The 17,454-nt window shown below is 37.7% G+C and overlaps 1 protein-coding gene across 2 annotated transcripts; it reads left to right on the plus strand.

Annotated features, from left to right (window-relative positions):
- Positions 1-838: 838 nt before the first annotated feature.
- GTPBP8 (GTP binding protein 8 (putative)) lies at positions 839-14,740 on the plus strand. 2 transcript variants are annotated; one of them, XM_042955371.1, is made up of 6 exons: positions 839-1,236; positions 3,087-3,185; positions 6,247-6,377; positions 7,355-7,454; positions 9,624-9,742; positions 14,555-14,740. In XM_042955371.1, the coding sequence occupies exons 1-6, from the start codon at positions 901-903 to the stop codon at positions 14,634-14,636; spliced, it is 867 nt and encodes a 288-aa protein (XP_042811305.1). In that variant the 5' UTR covers positions 839-900; the 3' UTR covers positions 14,637-14,740. The 2 variants fall into 2 exon arrangements, with proteins under 2 accessions (XP_042811305.1, XP_042811306.1); XM_042955372.1 differs by lacking the exon at positions 3,087-3,185.
- The last annotated feature ends 2,714 nt before the right edge of the window (positions 14,741-17,454 follow it).

Genomic DNA, 17,454 nt, shown 5'->3' on the forward strand with positions numbered 1-17,454 from the left:
TACAGTTTAGCAAAATACATACTAACCTCCTTGCTGTGCAACTAGACCAAGGGTGGGATTTCCACAGTTTTCTGGGAGGAGCGATGCCCTTGGATCAATACAAGTCCTGTCTCACTTCCATGTTCTGTTTGCGCAATCTGCAAGACTAGGTGGCTGCTTGGTTCCCCAATCCACATTCCTTTTCCCCACTGGGATTTAAATCCTATTCTGAATCTAAACCCTGACACCCTGCCTAGGCAGGAAGCTAGATCCTTTGGAGAGGATGCTACTTCACCCAGATCACCTGGAAACATGATGTCAGTCAGAATATTACAAGAACACAGAAAGTGTTATTGCAACATCCCATCCACCGGGCTGAATCCCCTTTAGTACTGATTTGGCAGATTTTCCTGGACTTTGACAGTTCCCTCTTGGACTCTATATATAATTTCCATTGCAGCTCTACAAGGGAATTTGTTTTGCCTAGTGATGTGTACATCAACATCAACGCCAATGATCCGTGAGACTACCAGTTACTGCGAGGAATAAATGGCCCCGGAATCCACCAGAGCTTCACACGTTTGCTCCTTCGTTTGACACTCAAGGGCCACACAGCCCAGGTATCTTTTCACCTCTGTAAACCGTTAAACGGCCTCCCCACAGTGATGCACAAGTCAAAGGCACAGTAGTCAGCGGGCCTGCGTGTGAAAGTCAACCACCAGCCTCCAATCCCCCGCCCCCACCTGCCTGCCCTGCGCCAGGAAACCCCAGCCCCCGTCTCCCTGGAATCAAAGCTCAGAAGGAAACGGGTGAGTCCAGATGAGACTACAATTCCCATCAGGCGTAGCGGGAGCGGGATCACGCACGCGCAGACCAGACCCTGGCCCTGTTGCCCAGCCGCGGGGCTTCTTGGAGAAGAAAATGGCAATACCGAGGCTGCGGCACGCCGTGAGGACGCTATTTGAGGTGCCAGCGGCGCTGCGGCCCTTGAGCCGAGCTTGCAGCACGTTCCACGCCTTCACCGACGTGCTCAGGCTGCCTAAGAGACAAATGACGAAGCTCGTGTTCCCACTGCGGGAACTCGAGCGGCAGCTCACACCAGACTCGAGGTTGGACCTTCACGTGAAGATCTTCGACCCGAGCCTGGAGGACATCTCCAAGGCGGAGGCCGTCTTCACGGCCACGTCCCGGAACCGCATCAGCTACCTCAGCTCCGCCGTGCGTCTCGACCACGCCCCAGACCTCCCCAGCCCTGAGGTGAGAGCCACCGCCGCCCTCTGGTCGTGAAGACTTGGACAGGCATATTGCCCTCACCTGTTCTTGTCACCGAACGGGAGAGAAATGTCTAGCTTCGTGTGGACACATATAGTTATTTTAGCCAAAAAAGCACATAGAGTTAATAGTTATTTTGGTAATGAATATAGAAGATTTTAAAATATTGTAAAAACCCAAACCAAGCGTACAAAAAAAAAAATTAACTGGCCTTTTATTATCGTTTTCCTTTTTAATTAAAGTGGGGAAAGCATGCCGAGAAAAATGAGACAAAGTGAGGAATATGAAAAGTATAATAGTTTCATAAATGTGGTGGTCCTTACCAATATGTAATTTTCACTCAAGCCAAAGTTCCGGCCGTGCAAAAATAAGAATTATATATACATGGCAATGATGTAGATTTTTTTAAAAACAACTTTAGTGAAGTTGCACGAGTGTGCATTTTAGGCGTGTCTTGCAGACCTCATTATCTATTTGCAGTAACTGCACCACTTCAGTGCAAACTTTCCTTCTAATCAGAACGGTTATGGTAATTTATGTAGTCAGAACTAAGGACGTAGGTAAATCATTTAATAATTACAAGACAGCATCGTGTTTCCACTTAGGCTCTTAATTACTGGACTTTTTGTGTAATTTGTTTTTTAAAATTCAGTTTTACCTAGACATTATCATTGGATTTAATCTGGCAAAGCTTTTGAAATATATGCAGGACTCAGATCAATTCATGTTGAAGGACTGACCCCAGTCTTGTGAAATATATAGTGCCCCTGTCTCTCTGCACTAAGTACCACCCACTCATATTGATAAGCAGAAATGCCCTTACAGATTTCCAAAACACCCCCCCGGGGGGGGGGGGGGGGGGGTGGGTGGGTGAGTCATACTGCCTTCACTTAGAACCCTGATTGGTATTGTACCCCCTTCATACCATGTTAAGAAGCAGAGTCATGCATATTAATGGTTAGTATCAGGAACATTTTGTTTCTTTCTACACTATAGAGATCTAAAGGAGAAAAGCTTATTTGGAGCAAGAGAGGTCAAGAGGAAGGAATAACCTCGTAATTACAATGGTATTGCAGTCTACTCTGGGAATTGCAGCGGGGAAATGCAGTTTCAGGCATGTAGTTGTACTGTAGAGTAAGTTTTGTTGAAATGCATCTAGTTTTTAACTTAAAAATTTGTAAATATGGAATGCTTAATGATTGTCACAGACATTCTTGAGTAGTATACTGTCATTAAAGGCACAGGTTCTGGAGATAGATGTCCTGAGTTCAGTTCCAGCTTCTTCACTTTCTAGCTGTATAATTTTGAGCCAATTATTTAGCTTCTTCTGCCTCAAGTTTTAATCATTTGTAAAATGGGGATAATACTCTTACCTCCCTTATAGGGATGTTGTAAAAAGTAAATCAGAAAATTCACGTTATGTGCTTTGAACAGTACCTGGCATTGGAAATCATTCAATACGTGGTAGCTGTATGTTAGAATTTGAGGTTTGACTAAATGTAAGCCACCTCGTTTCGTTTTGTTTTGTTTTGAATGTGTATTTATTTTTGAGAGAGAGAGCACAAGCAGAGGAGGGGCAGAGAGAGACAGGGACGGTGGATCTCAAGTGACAGCAGTGAGCCCAATGCAGGACTCAAACTCACGAACTGCAAGATCATGACCTGAGTCAAAGTCAGACGCTCAAGCAACTGAGCCACACAGGTGCCCCATAGGCCACCTTTTTACATGGCTAGGCAAGACAGTAGTTTGACAGATTTTTGCAGCTAATACAACATATAATAAAAATGTATATATAAACCTAGTATTCAGTTAGCTTCTTTTTTTCCTTGTATAAGGTGTGTTTTATAGGCAGAAGCAATGTTGGAAAATCCTCTCTAATAAAAGCCCTTTTTTCACTGGCGCCAGAGGCTGAAGTCAGAGTCTCCAAAAAACCGGTATGTTGAAGGAAAGGGATGGGGAGGTGGAATTTAAAAGAAACAGTATATTGAAATGTAAAATTGTCTGAACTATCTCTGAAATTGACTAAAATAACTAATAAATGTTGAGAGGTACAAGAAACCATACTTGCTAAGTTCCTAGAACAGGTCTTCTTCTTTTTTTTATTTTATTTTTTTATTTTATTTTATTTATTTATTTATTTATTTTAACGTTTATTTATTTTTGAGACAGAGAGAGACAGAGCATGAACGGGGAAGGGCAGAGAGAGAGGGAGACACAGAATCGGAAACAGGCTCCAGGCTCTGAGCCATCAGCCCAGAGCCTGACGCGGGGCTGGAACTCACGGACCGCGAGATCGTGACCTGAGCCGAAGTCGGACGCTTAACCGACTGAGCCACCCAGGCGCCCTTCTTTTTTTTTTTTTTAATGCTCATTTATTTATTTTGAGAGAGCACAAGCTGGGGAGGGGCAGAGATCAAGGGAGAGAGAGAATCCCAAGCAGGCTCCACACTGTCAGCACAGAGCCCAGCGCAGAGCTCACACTCACGAACTATGAGATCATGACCTGAGCTGAAATCAAGAGTCAGACGCTTAACTAACTGAGCCACCAGGGTGCCCCTAGAAAGGTGATTTCTTTCAAATAAGTAGTAAAGTAAGACATTTCATTAATGCCTGTATATTTCCCTGAAGAAAAAGAAAGTATGTCTGTATTTATTTTAGTAGTCTTGCAAGTTTCTTGAGGAAATCCTTTTGTCCAGATCTTTTCCAAAGAGTTGCCATATAAAGTGTTCTTTTGCCATTCTATATTTACTTCTTTAAGAGTGATTGTTTAGTTTTATGCTGATTTTAGAGGAAACTGTTTTGAATTATTTTTTTCCTCCTATAAGCTTTTATATCTTGCAAACTCCTTTTTCCCTTTCTTCCCCTATTCCCTCTCTCTTTATACATAGATATAAATATATATACATACATACACATATACAATTAGACAGACCCAGGTTTACCCAGGACCGAATTATGTGATTATGTCAGCTAGTCTGCTGTAGTAACTTTCTGTCAGTTTTTAATTTTCTCTACTTCTTTCTCAGTGATGCAGACTGTACCAATATCTAAGATACCCTCTCCTTATTTTTTTTTTAATTTTTTTTTTAACGTTTATTTATTTTTGAGACAGAGAGAGACAGAGCATGAATGGGGGAGGGTCAGAGAGAGACGGAGACACAGAATCTGAAACAGTCTCCAGGCTCTGAGCGGTCAGCACGAGCCCGACATGGGGCCTGACGCGGGGCTCGAACTCACAGACCGTGAGATCATGACCTGAGCCGAAGTCGGACGCTTAATCGACTGAACTACCCAGGCGCCCCAGATACCCTCTCCTTAAAACTCACCCCCAGTTCCCTTCACCTTGTTATATATTCCCACCAACCTTGTGCTCACTGCCTCCCTTTCCTTGCATTGGAACCCTTCCATGAAGCTTCACTAGTCTTCTCTTGCTCCCCATTTCTTCATATAGTTGATTCCCTGGCTCCATCGCTGATGCCGATGATTGTTGTCATTCATGAAACCTCCTATGCTTACGCCTACTCTGTCTTACCAGATAACCCAGCTAAATTCTCATTTCTAGGTAGTGTGGTTCCCTACTCTCTATTAGAGAACAATGGAAGAAATGTATTCTTTTTTTAAAATTTTTGTTAATGTTTATTTATTTTTGACAGAGAGAGAGAGACAGAGCATGAGCGGGGGAGGGGCAGAGAGAGAGGCAGACACAGAATCAGAAGCAGGCTCCAGGCTCTGAGCTGTCAGCACAGAGCCCAATGTGGGGCCTGAACTCACAGACCGCGAGATTTCGACCTGAGCCGAAGTCGGACGCTCAACTGACTGAGCCACCCAGGTGCCCCTGGAAGAAATGTATTCTTGACATTCCTGATTTGTCATTTTCCTATGGATAGACACATCAGCTGATGGGAACCTAAGCACTGTTTTTTAAAATCTTTCCTCTGGAAGTATTTGTTCCAAGTTCCAAACAATTGACTTTTTAAATTTTATATCTTAACTGTTTGTTTTCTGATTAATAGTGTCATTGGACACAAGACCATGACTTTTTATCATCTTTACATCATTTTAGTTTAACACATATTTTATAGTGTTGTATATGCTTTTAAAAAATGGTTTAATGAAAGCACAAAAACCATCTAATGAAACGTGCGAAAGATCTGATCCTAGGGAAGGAGTAGTCTCGGCATAATAAACTATCAGGCTTTGCATCTAGGTTTTATGAAAAACTGTATGACTGACAGTAAGTATTTTTAGTTTAGCCAGTCTATGCCATAAGACAGAGAATCCCAAGCAGGCTGTGCCACTGACAGCAGAGAGCCCAATGTAGAACTTGAACTCATGAACCATGAGATCATGACCTGAGCCCAAGTCAGACATCTAACTGACTGAGCCAGCCAGGTGCCCCAATTTATTTCTCTTTAAAGTGGAGATCTGTTATTCATCAGAGAATATTAACTAATACAGTCACACCATTACAGGGTAACTTTTTATTGAGACAGAGCTAATGAAAAGACTCCAACATAATTTGGCTACATATTCTTAATCCAGAGTTCTTAAATCATATAGATTCTCTTAAAAATGAATTGGAGGGAAGAAGTAGTATCATCGAAGCTTATCTCCAGCCACTTCTCTTTTATCTTCTTTGTCTGTATCATCATCAACCCAGCTAGGATTATATTCATAATACTTAGGCTTTTAATAAATTGAATAAAAATATTTTGAGTCATTAAATATATAAAGGACACATATACCTGTATATATTTGTATATTTTAGTTAAAATATAGTGCAGTATTGGTTTCAGGAGTAGAATTCAGTGGTTCTTCACTTATATATAACACCCAGTGCTCATCACTACAAGTGCCCTCATTAATACTCCTTAACCATCTAGCCCATCTCCCACCCACCTCCCTCCATCAACTGTCAGTTCTCTCTTGTTAAGACTCTCTGGTGGTTAAGGACATATTTTAACAAAGATTTTATTTTTCCATTTATTTTATCAGGGGCACACAAAGAAGATGAATTTTTTCAAAGTTGGAAAATATTTTACATTGGTGGACATGCCAGGTTATGGCTATAGAGCTCCTGAAGATTTTGTTGACATGGTAGAGACCTATCTAAAAGAACGAAGGAAGTAAGGAAAAAATTTTCTTGTAAGTTTAATCCAAAAGCACGTTTTCATTAATGGAATATTCTGCACCGTATGACTCTGCATTATCAAGTGACTTCTTTTAGACGGTCCATTTTATTCTCATAATATTCTACAGTACAGCATGTAGGGCCAAGGTGTATACTGCTTGCTTAATTTTTTCTTGTAGATTAGCTTAATTTTAAATTTAAGTGTTTTCCTAAATTGAGACTATAACTAGTTTTTCAGCAGAGTGCACTAATGTTTTTATATCAAACTCTTAGCTGACTAATTTTGAAAATAAAGATTATTGGTTATTGTGGTATTTACCACATTTAGATAAACTTCAGTGCATTTTAAAAATACTTCTGACACCACATCCTCAGTAAATGTAACTTTCTTTGGTCTCCATAGGTAGTCAAATGGCAGTTTTATGTTTCAAGCATTGTACAACATATAGAGAAATTAATGTTAAACTTTTGAATTATAAAAAAGTATAAGTATCTTGCTTGTAGCTTTACAAAGAAACTAAGATGAAATATTTACACACAAAAAAATACAAAACATAATGTGTCTGGTTTCCGTTATTTGTTAGTCTTAAAATAATATTTGAAAATTTAGACGTTTTTGTGACAACATCGTTAATTGGCTTCATGTCTCTCCCACTAGAGTTCAAGCTTTTAAGGGAAAGGACTCATTCATCTTTGTATCTAGTCTTAGGCAGAGGATCTTAGGTTCAATACATGGTATTAAAATAAATTAATATTTAGTAAATTTAGTTAATGAAAGTAACAGCATTGAGAGTTATTGGATTATAGAATGGACTTCCTAGTGAACTGAGAATTCCTTTTGCCTAAAGAAATTTTTAAATTTTGGAATGCAAAATTATTCAAAGGAAAATTTCTTAGGATAGTAAAGGCCAGGGGAGAAATGAATGAGTGTATTTTATATTGTCATTAATTTTTATTTCTGCATTCTTACAGTTTGATGAGAACATTTTTGTTAGTGGATAGTGTTGTTGGAATTCAAAAAACCGACAGTATTGCCATAGAAATGTGTGAAGAATTTGCATTACCTTATGTGGTAAGTGTTTCTTTCAAATCATAGTTGCAGTTAGAAATACCAGTTTGTGTGCATGTGCAAATGTGTGTGTGTGTGTGTTTGGTGAAAGAGCAGGTCTTGTCTCCGCAAGAGTCCCTTTTGACTAATCTTTTTGATTATCAGCCATTAAGACAAGTTCTGTGGTACTTTTATTCTCTTTTCTCTCCCTCAGCTTTAAGGTTTCGAAATTATAGTCAAAGTAAAGTATTTTCAAGTTGTGCTCTTCCCTTTCATTTTTTTGTGGCAATATAAATATTTGTCTAAAACATGTTAGTAGTTCTTTAACAGCAGTTTGGCAAGTAGTACTTACCAAAAATGTAAATGAAATTGCAACTGAAAATTCGCTAAAGTGATTTGCAATTTAAGAACCATTGCAAGAAAATAGGCTCCAGCACACACAAGTAGGATTTTTACATTCTTAAAGAAAACAAAATTTCTTTCAGGAATATCTTACCAAGGCTTTTTCTGTTGTTTGTCCTAGAATAGAATACAGGTTAGTAGGTTGGTATCCACATTATTTTGCTTTGTGAGTTTTGCAGATAAGATAGCACTCTCAAGTTTCTTTCTAAGGAAGAGTGAAGAGTCCATTGACTATAATTTGGTTTCAAAAAAAGTTAGGAAACCACTAAAATGTAACAGTGGAGTTGAATGCAAATCAAACCATGTTACTAATCGGCAGCATTTTTGTATTCTTGGGGTTATGGAATTGGGGTTTGCAAAAGCTCTGTGAAGCATTAGTGATAACTAGTTAGTTATGAGAAGTCAAAGGTCTGATATAGTCCACATAGTAGAAAATACCCAAATAGTGCCAAATTGGTTTTATTAAGTGATACAGTATTCCTGATTTGGTATCATAGGTACCAGTTAGTGAAATTGTATATTTTTCTCAGTTCAACTTTAAGGAAATAACTATTTTCTTCTTTGGAAAAGAGCTTGTGATAGAGGAATTATGTTTCCTTTTAAATATCAGCATATTTAAAGATAATAATAACAAAATATATAAATAAATATCAGCTTTTTTGCTTTTATGAGGAAAGATTGCCATTTGGAGGGATTCACAAGTAGTTAGAAACCACACACTTTCTGCTTCTCACTTCTTTTACCATTAACATTTTTAATAACTGAAAAGCATAAATGATGAGTCAGGAAATATAATTTTATAGAAATTCCCCAGGAAAATATGATAGATCAAAGTCGTTTTAATTCATTTTATAATCATTCCTACAACTGTATCAGATACAAGATACAAAGAGCCTGATTTCTTTTTTTTTTTTTTTAATGTTTATTTATGTTTGAGAGAGAGAGACAGAGTGTGAGTGGGGGAGTGGCAGAGAGAAAGGGAGACACAGAATCTGAAGCAGGCTCCAGGCTCCAGGCTGTCAGCACAGAGCCCAAAGCGGGGCTCGAACTCACAAACTGTGAGATGATGACCTGAGCGAAGTTGGACACTTAACCAACTGAGCCACCCAGGCGCCCCAAATAGCCTGATTTCTAGGGGTTTTTCTTAACATTATTACATGTAAGACAGAACCATTTTTTAGGTCAAAAATGATGATGTTGGCATTTTTATATAGATCAGCCTGATAATGCTCACTGTATCTTAGTTAACATGAGATATATAGTGATCATATGCAACATTTGTCATACATCAATTGCAAATATGACTCAAGGGTCCTTTTCACTGGTCTTGAATCCATGATATTATGGCCCTGTGTAGTTAAAGCACTATTAAATAGAAATACATAGTATATGCTTTATCCATTGTATACATGCCTTTTTTTTTTTTTTTTTTTTAATGTTCATTTACTTATTTTGAGAGAGAATCCCAAGCAGGCTCCGTGCTATCAACACAGAGCCTGATGCAGGACTCGATCTGACAAACCGTGAGATCATGACCGGAGCTGAAATCAAGAGTTTGACACTTAACTGACTGAGCCACCCAGGCACCCCAGTATATTGCATATATTCTTATTTAATATTCATGGTAACTCCTTTAGGGGGTGTTGCTTTTATTTTATAGATGAAGAAACAAGAGAGATTAAGAAACTGATAAGGATCTACTAGTTACTAAAAATTTGTAGTGAAAAATGTGCAAAACTGTGTATTAAAAGATACTTTATTTCTAATGCTTAAATATTTGTTTTCTTACAGATGGTATTAACAAAAATTGACAAATCTTCCAAGGGACATCTTTTAAAACAAGTGCTTCAGATCCAGAAATTTGTTGACAGAGAGACACAAGGATGTTTTCCTCAGTTGTTTCCTGTAAGGTAAGAGTTGAATTGTTTTTCTTACCTTTATGTACTCACAACCTTTAGTATTAAACAGTGTTTCTTAGATTGAGGTATTACTTAACATAAGAGGAGTTTGGAAAGCTATGCATTTAGCCATGATTTATTGGCACAACCCATCAGCACTTTTGTTTTTTCCTTCCCTCTAGTTTGTCTTCTTCTACAGGCTCTTGCTAGATTTTCCCTAGGTATCTTCATTTTCTTTCTGCCTCAGCCTAGCTCAACCCTAGACTACAGAAGTGAAAACTTTTTACTTCTTAAAATCAGCTAAATAGCAACCACAATATACTACCATGCTTTTCTCAGTTTCAGAGAAAAACAAATTATCTTTATGGTACAAAGCTCATTCGGGCTGTGAGGGATAAACATTTTTCTTTAAAAGGACCATATGTAAAGAAGAAATGCTTCATATAAGTTAGAATTAAGCACTGGTAGCAGACAAAATAATGATTTCTTTAGCTGGCAGTTTTGAGCTAGTTGATGTCGTTTAGTGATGAAACATGAGTCTATACTTTGAGCATATACCTGGGATGTAGTAGGTAACTTGTACTAGAGCACAGACAAAGTGCCATTCCCGTATGATTTTCTCTCTCTTAACTTCTTTGTGGAAGGCACTATGGTATTTGCTATGAGAAATAATAAGACCAACTAATACTTGGTTGTATATAAAACTGTCCCGTAATCATTCATTCAAAGTCCTGCCAATCCAGATCACATTTAAATTGTTTGTAGTTGTGAACATTCCTGTCAAAATCCTTCATTCATTCATTCCTACAAAATGGTCTTCTCTCTTGACTTTCACTCAAGGGTTTAACCCGTTTATTTGTCTATATCCTATCTATATAATAGAGACTCCTAGGGGCAGGAATGAAATCCTACTTCTTACAGCCTTGAGCATTGTCATAGCAGGACAGCTGTTTATTCTGTTTAATAAGAAGGAAGTGAGACCTCAGCTAAAAAAGCAGCAAAAACATAATATGGGCAGATTATGGCTTAATAGCAGCATTTATTGGGAAAAAAATTAAGTTTTAGTTGACTGTAAGCTGAATTTGAATTAACAGTATAATGGGGCTGGGGGAAAACTGACAATGTTTTCTTGACCTATATTAATAGAATTATAGTGTCCCAAACAAGGGAATGATCAAGCAGTAGTCCCACACTGCTGTGAGCTATATGCCATCAGATGAGTCAGGTTAGGTTGTGACTTGACATTAAGAGCAACTAGAACTATCTGAAAACAGATGGTCTTGGGGAAGGTTACATCACTACATCACTCATAAGACTTACCTGATCCTCACAATAAACATCTCTATTTCTAGTTAAGGTTGCAAGTCAAAGAAGTGAAGTGAATTGCAGAGAGTTACCTGTTTAAATAGAACATGGGCTTTGGGGTCAGAGAGCCTTTATTTTGCATGATTCTTCTTATTTCTTGACCACAGATTTTAAAGTAACTTATTTCATTTTCTGAGCCTGTTTTCTCACTAGTGAAAATATGATTATTAGAAGGATTAAATACAATGTATTGTGACAGATATACACACAGCCACATAATAAGTGTTAGTTTCTTTTCTTGCCAAAAGTCAGTCAGTAAGTGGCAGGGTTAGGCTAACAACCCAGGTTATCAGATTCCCAGTACTTTTTAGAAACATTCTCTTCTTGAGACATGTCAGCATTCTCTGCTGCATGACCTTGGAATCACTGCTGCCACAGTACTCACCATAAGTGACCAAGGCTCTGCAGAAGCCATACAACACTCAAAGGCTAAGACTTGAGATGCGGGATCTGGTGACTTTCAAGAACTTCACCATTCACTATACCATAGTGACCACATACAGGAATTTGTCAGACTGTATTCTGTACCTCTCAAAACCCAATTCAGAAAGTAGAGTTGTATACATTTGTTGGTCTTATGTGCATGACCAAGTCCTAGTCCATCCCTCTAGAAAGAAGTTTGGCCTGTTCACAAAATAATTATTATGAGAAAGTCCGGTTTTGTTTCCTTCTTTTCTTATATCATCCTTATAAAGAAAGGTGGGAGTATAGTCCAGCAGGCTTTGGCCTTTAAGGCTGTAGGCAAAAGCTAAATGCTAAACTTCATGACAGAACTCTGCCCCAGTTGAGTAGAAATGTATAAATGGTGAAAGGCCCCTAAAGATTAATGCTGGGATCAGTCCGTTTTAATAACTGGCATGGAAGAAATATGTAAGTAAGTAGAGTGCAATTGCTCTCTATGTAGTGGGATTCCAAGCAAAGAGAATGTACTCCAAGAACAGAATTACAGTAGTTGACAGAAATGTTGCAGATGAGTTCAAGATGCCATAATTAGTGTGTGTACTACCCAGCTTGTATCTCTCCTTTAAACCATATAGCTTCATTTATGACCCAGGAATCATTATGGGCTGTTTTCAAGCAGGCAGTTTTGGTTAAAAACTCTAAAATGCTGTACTTTATCAAGAACAGAATTAGCAGTGCAGTAGAAAATATTCTCCCTGTTTTATATATAGGTGTATACCAATCCTGTACCCATAAAAGTCATAGTGTATCCATAAAGTCCATGTATCCTGAGAAACCATGTGCTCACTTCTATGCTGGCAAATGGATGGATGCATATGGATGGATATAGCAAGACAGGTAGATAATAACAGACATAGTAATGGTGATGATGATTTTTAAAAATAATGAAAAAAAGGTCCAAGTTATCAAGGTTATTGAATCTTTGTCACAAAAAGAACAAACTAAAGAGATCAAAACTTTTAATCTGGGAAATAAAAACCAAAATAGAAGATGTTCCAGTGGCATTTTTCACAGAAATAGAACAAACAATCTTAAAATTTGTATGGCATCTCAAATAGCCAAATCAGTCTTACAAAAGAAGAACAAAGCTGAAGGTATCATAGTCCCTGATTTCAAACGATGCAATAAATCTATAGTAATCAAAACAGTATGGTACCGGCATAAAAAAAGGCGCATAGATCAGTGGAACAGAATAGGGAGCCCAGAAATAAACCCACACACATATGGCCACTATGACAAAGGAGCCAAGAATATACAGTGATAACTGGGCATTGTCTTCAATAAATGGTGTTGGCAAAACAAGACAGACATATGCAAAATAATGAATGCAGTAATGAATACAATTCAGCCATAAAAAAGAATGAAATCTTACATCATACACAAAAATTAATTCAACATGGATTAAAGACTTGAATGTAAGGTGTGAAACGATAAAACTCCTAGAAGAAAACATAGGCCCTTAACATCAGACTTGGCAATGATATTTTGGATGTGACACCAAAGGCAAAGGCAACAAAAGCAAAAATACACAAGTGGGACTACACTGAACTATAAAAAGCTTTTGCACAGCGAAGGAAACCATCTTCAAAATGAAAAGGCAACCTACTGAATGAAAGAAAGTATTTGCAAATCATATATCTGATAAGGGGTTAACATCTAAAATACAAAACTCCTACAACTCAATAGCAGAGACAAAAAAAATCTGATAAAATTGGGCAGAGGATCTTAATAGACATTTTTTCCAAAAAAGACACACACATGGCCAAAAGAAAAAGGTGAAAACATGAAAAGATGTTTAGGATCAGTAGTCATCAGGGAAATGCAAATCAAAACCACAATGAGATACCACCTGATACCTGTTAGAATGGCTATTATCAAAAAGCCCCCCTGCCCCCAAAAAAGGCAAGAAATAACAGCCTTTGGTGAGAATGTGGAGAAAAGGGAACCCTTTGCACTGTTGATGAAATTGGTACAGTCACTATGGAAAACAGTATGAGGTTCCTCAAAAAATTAAAAATAGAACTGCCATATAATCCAACAATACCACTTACAGGTTATTTACTTGAAGGATACAAAAACACTAATTTGAAAAGATATCTGCACCCCCATGTTCACTGCAACATTATTTACAATAGTTAAAAAATGGAAAAAACCTAACTGTCCACCTATAGATGAGTGGACAAAGAATGGGAAAACACACACACACACACACACACACACACACACACACACACACACACAATGGATACAATTCAACCATAAAAAGAATGAAATCTTGCCATTTGTGACAACATGGGTGGATATTTGGGGCATTATGCTATATGAAATACATCAGGCAGAGAAAGACAAGTTACCATAAGATCTCACTAATATGTAGAATTTGAGAAATAACAAAACAAGATCATAGATACAGAGATTAGTGGTTGTTAGAGTAAAGGATGGGGGATGGGAGATATGGGTGAAGGGGATCAAAAGGTTCAAATTTCCAGTTATAAAATAAGTCATCAAGATGTAATGTGCAGCATGGTGACCATAGTTATTAATACTGAATTGCATATTTGCAAGTTGATAAGACAGCAGATCTTAAAAGTCCTCATCGCAAGAAAAATTATAATGATGTGACAGGTGGTGACAGATGTTAACTAGACTTACTGTGATTACTTCACGATATATACAAGTATTTAATCATTATGTTATACACCTGAAGCCAATGTTACGTGTCAGTTATACCTCGATTTAAAAAAAAAGCACTTTGTGAAGTAAAAGGCAAAGTAGTAATACATTGAAATTTTTAGAATCCTGAAGGAAATCGATCTGATACTGTGAATCATCAGAATACAACAGGCTGGTGGGAGAGAGGAAATGCAGGACAAATTAAGACATTCTGTTTCATACATGGAACTCAAGAGGTTTTAAACAGTTCTTAAGTTGGATGAAGTCAAATCTGTTACTATATCTGAAGTAAAGAAGAAAATGATTTTTCTTTTTTTTTCACAGTTCTGTGACCTATTCTGGAATCCATCTGTTGAGATGCTTTATAGCAAATATAACAGGAAATCTTAAGACTGATGGCCTGTAGTTTAGCTGAAGATTCAAAATTCTCTATGCCAACTGGAGTTTTGAACATCAATAATTTCAACATTTTTTTATATTAAATATAATTTATTGTCAAATTGGTTTCCATACAACACCCAGTGCTCATGCCAACAGGTGCCCTCCTCAGTGCCCATCACCCACTTTCCCCCCTCCCCCACCCCCCATCAGCCCTCAGTTTTGTTCTCAGTATTTAAGAGTCTCTTATGGTTTGCCTCCTTCCCTCTCTGTAACTTTTTTTCCCCCCTTCCCTTCCCCCATGGTCTTCTGTTAAGTTTCTCAGGATCCACATATGAGTGAAAACATATATCTGTCTTTCTCTGCCTGACTTATTTCACTTAGCATAATACTCTCCAATTCCATCCACGTTGCTGGCCAGATTTCATTCTTTCTCATTGCCAAGTAGTATTCCATTGTATATATAAACCACATCTTCTTTATCCATTTGTCCGTTGATGGACATTTAGGCTCTTTCCATAATTTGGCTATTGTTTAAAGTGCTGCTATAAACATTGGGGTACAAGTGCCCCTGTGCATCAGCACTCCTGTATCCCTCGGGTAAATTCCTAGCAGTGCTATTGTTGGGTCATAGGGTAGATCTATTTTTAATTTTTCAACATTTTTTTTTAATGTTTTGTTTTTGAGAGAGAGACAGAGAGACAGAGTGTGAGCAGGGAAAGGGCAGAGAGAGAGGGAGACACAGAATTTGAAGCAGGCTCCAGGCTCTGAGCTGTCAGCACAGAGCCTGATGTGGGGCTCAAACTCTTGAACCTCATGGTCATGACTTGAGCTGAAGTTGGAAGCTTAAACAACTGAGCCACCCACGTGCCCTTCAACATTATTTTAAATGTTGTGTGTTCTGTAATTTGCAGAAGGATCATTTCAGCTATAAAACTTGCATCTTCCCAAAGCAAGTATGAATTTGTGCTTGGGGGAAAATGTTTATAAATAATTTAATTATGCTGTTCATTAGAACAAATAGTGTTCTATTTTAACAGTTCCTATTTTAACAGGACTCCTGTTTTAACAGACTGACAAACAAGAGCACATAGAAGTCCATAATATGGAAACCTATTTACTACTGTGTAGAGAATGGTTTGCCGTGTTTTTATTGGGCTTTTGTCTTTTAAAGACAATGTCTATTACCTACATTTAAATAATAAAATGGACTAGGTTAAAAGGGGCTACTTTTCTATTAAGCACTATTGGTAGATGGAAGACCATTCCTCTCTCTATGCTTATAAGTTATCTTTTTTCTTAGACTTTGTATATATTCTTGATAAAATCTCAGTCCATGCTCAAACACCAGTCATTTCAGGCTGGGATCATTCACCTTCAGGTGAACACAGTATTCAGAATCAGAAGACCAGAATTCAAGTTTCAGTTCTAATATTTATTACATTGGGCTATAGGCATGTTACTTGCTTTCTCTGCACTTAATTTATAATTCACAAAGCTATAAAGATTACAATGGTATTATATGTGTAAAGGATATTTTTATGTTTTGTGTATTTGTAAAGTAAACCAACCCAAGAATACAGCAAAATTCAGATTTATCACAGAAAACCTGTTGTCATTGAGGAGATAACATTTTCTCTAGTAAAAGGCAAAAAACAAAACCAGTTTTAAGTGAGAAAACTGATATTTACAAAAGGCAAGAGAAAAAAGTTAATGAGACAGTTTAGAATTGGTACAGTAAGATTCAGAATGGAAAGATAAAGCGTGAACAGAAAAGGTTTTTATGAAGATGCTATGGACCTATTCATGTAAATGGCTTAGCTTTTCAAAGTGAGGCTGAGTATTAAAAGACTACAGCAATAGCACTGGATAAAAACTTAAGGCTGTAAACAACTTTGTGACTTTTTTAGGAAATTTAGTATTTTCAGTTTTACAGTTGATAGCACTGGTTTATTCTAAAAGCGGTGTTTTAAGCTAAAAACAAAAACAAAAATAATTGTATGCAAGCATTCACAAAGTAAAACATATGGTGACAATAGAATGATCTTAGAAGTCGACATTTTGCTTGCCAGTGTCACTGTACTGCTTGTCTTAGCCTTTGTTCTCCTAAAAGGAGAGCCCAAGACAAAAGTTTGCATGCAGTCATTTATTTGGGAAGTGATCCCAGGGAACGGGAGCAATAGAGAGAGCAAACAGAAGACAGGAAAATCAATCAAGGATGCAGGAGTTGGACATCACATAAGTACTAGTGCTTGATCTTGATGGACCTTCTTTGGAGCCTTATGAAATGTGCCTCTGAGTTGTCTTTGAAGTGGGAGAAGGTGGGTCCATGCCTCTTCCAACTTGTGGGTGCCCAGTGCCAAGAAGTTCCTTCAGCTTGTCAGAAGGAGCAGAGAGGAGGTGAAGTGTGGTTATCCACTCCTACTGTAAACTGTTGCCACAGCAGTGGCCAAAGGAAGAAGGCCAAGAGGATTTGGCATGGGAGATCTCAGCACAGTGCTATCAGGAACGACCTATTATAAATGCTACCAGAACAGTAAAATTGATATTCACTCTGATGACACTAACAGTAGTTTCTAACCTAGTTTACTAGAAAGTTGTAGTTTGTATATTTTAGATTTAATTATATTATTATATATATTAGATTTCATTTTCATTAGAATTTTAAATTGTTTGGAAAGATTAACATCTAGAATACTGCATTTCTTGCAAATATGTATAAATTATCACATTGTAGACACATGTGAGGCTTTTTTACTATTTCCCCCAGAATTCTAAGGATCAAGAGAGGGGGAAAGGGAGGAGATGAAGAATCTTACTCCAAAGAAACATTAATGAAGTACAGA

The sequence above is a fragment of the Panthera leo genome, chromosome C2, assembly GCF_018350215.1.
Source record: "Panthera leo isolate Ple1 chromosome C2, P.leo_Ple1_pat1.1, whole genome shotgun sequence".
Lineage (NCBI taxonomy): Eukaryota > Metazoa > Chordata > Mammalia > Carnivora > Felidae > Panthera > Panthera leo.

Excerpts from the sequence above, each read along its gene's own strand:
- GTPBP8 (XM_042955371.1), top strand. The coding sequence starts at position 901 with ATGGCAATACCGAGGCTGCGGCACGCCGTGAGGACGCTATTTGAGGTG. Across the intron at positions 3,186-6,246 it reads TCAGAGTCTCCAAAAAACCG|GGGCACACAAAGAAGATGAA; the intron begins GTATGTTGAAGG and ends TTATTTTATCAG. Across the intron at positions 7,455-9,623 it reads AATTTGCATTACCTTATGTG|ATGGTATTAACAAAAATTGA; the intron begins GTAAGTGTTTCT and ends GTTTTCTTACAG.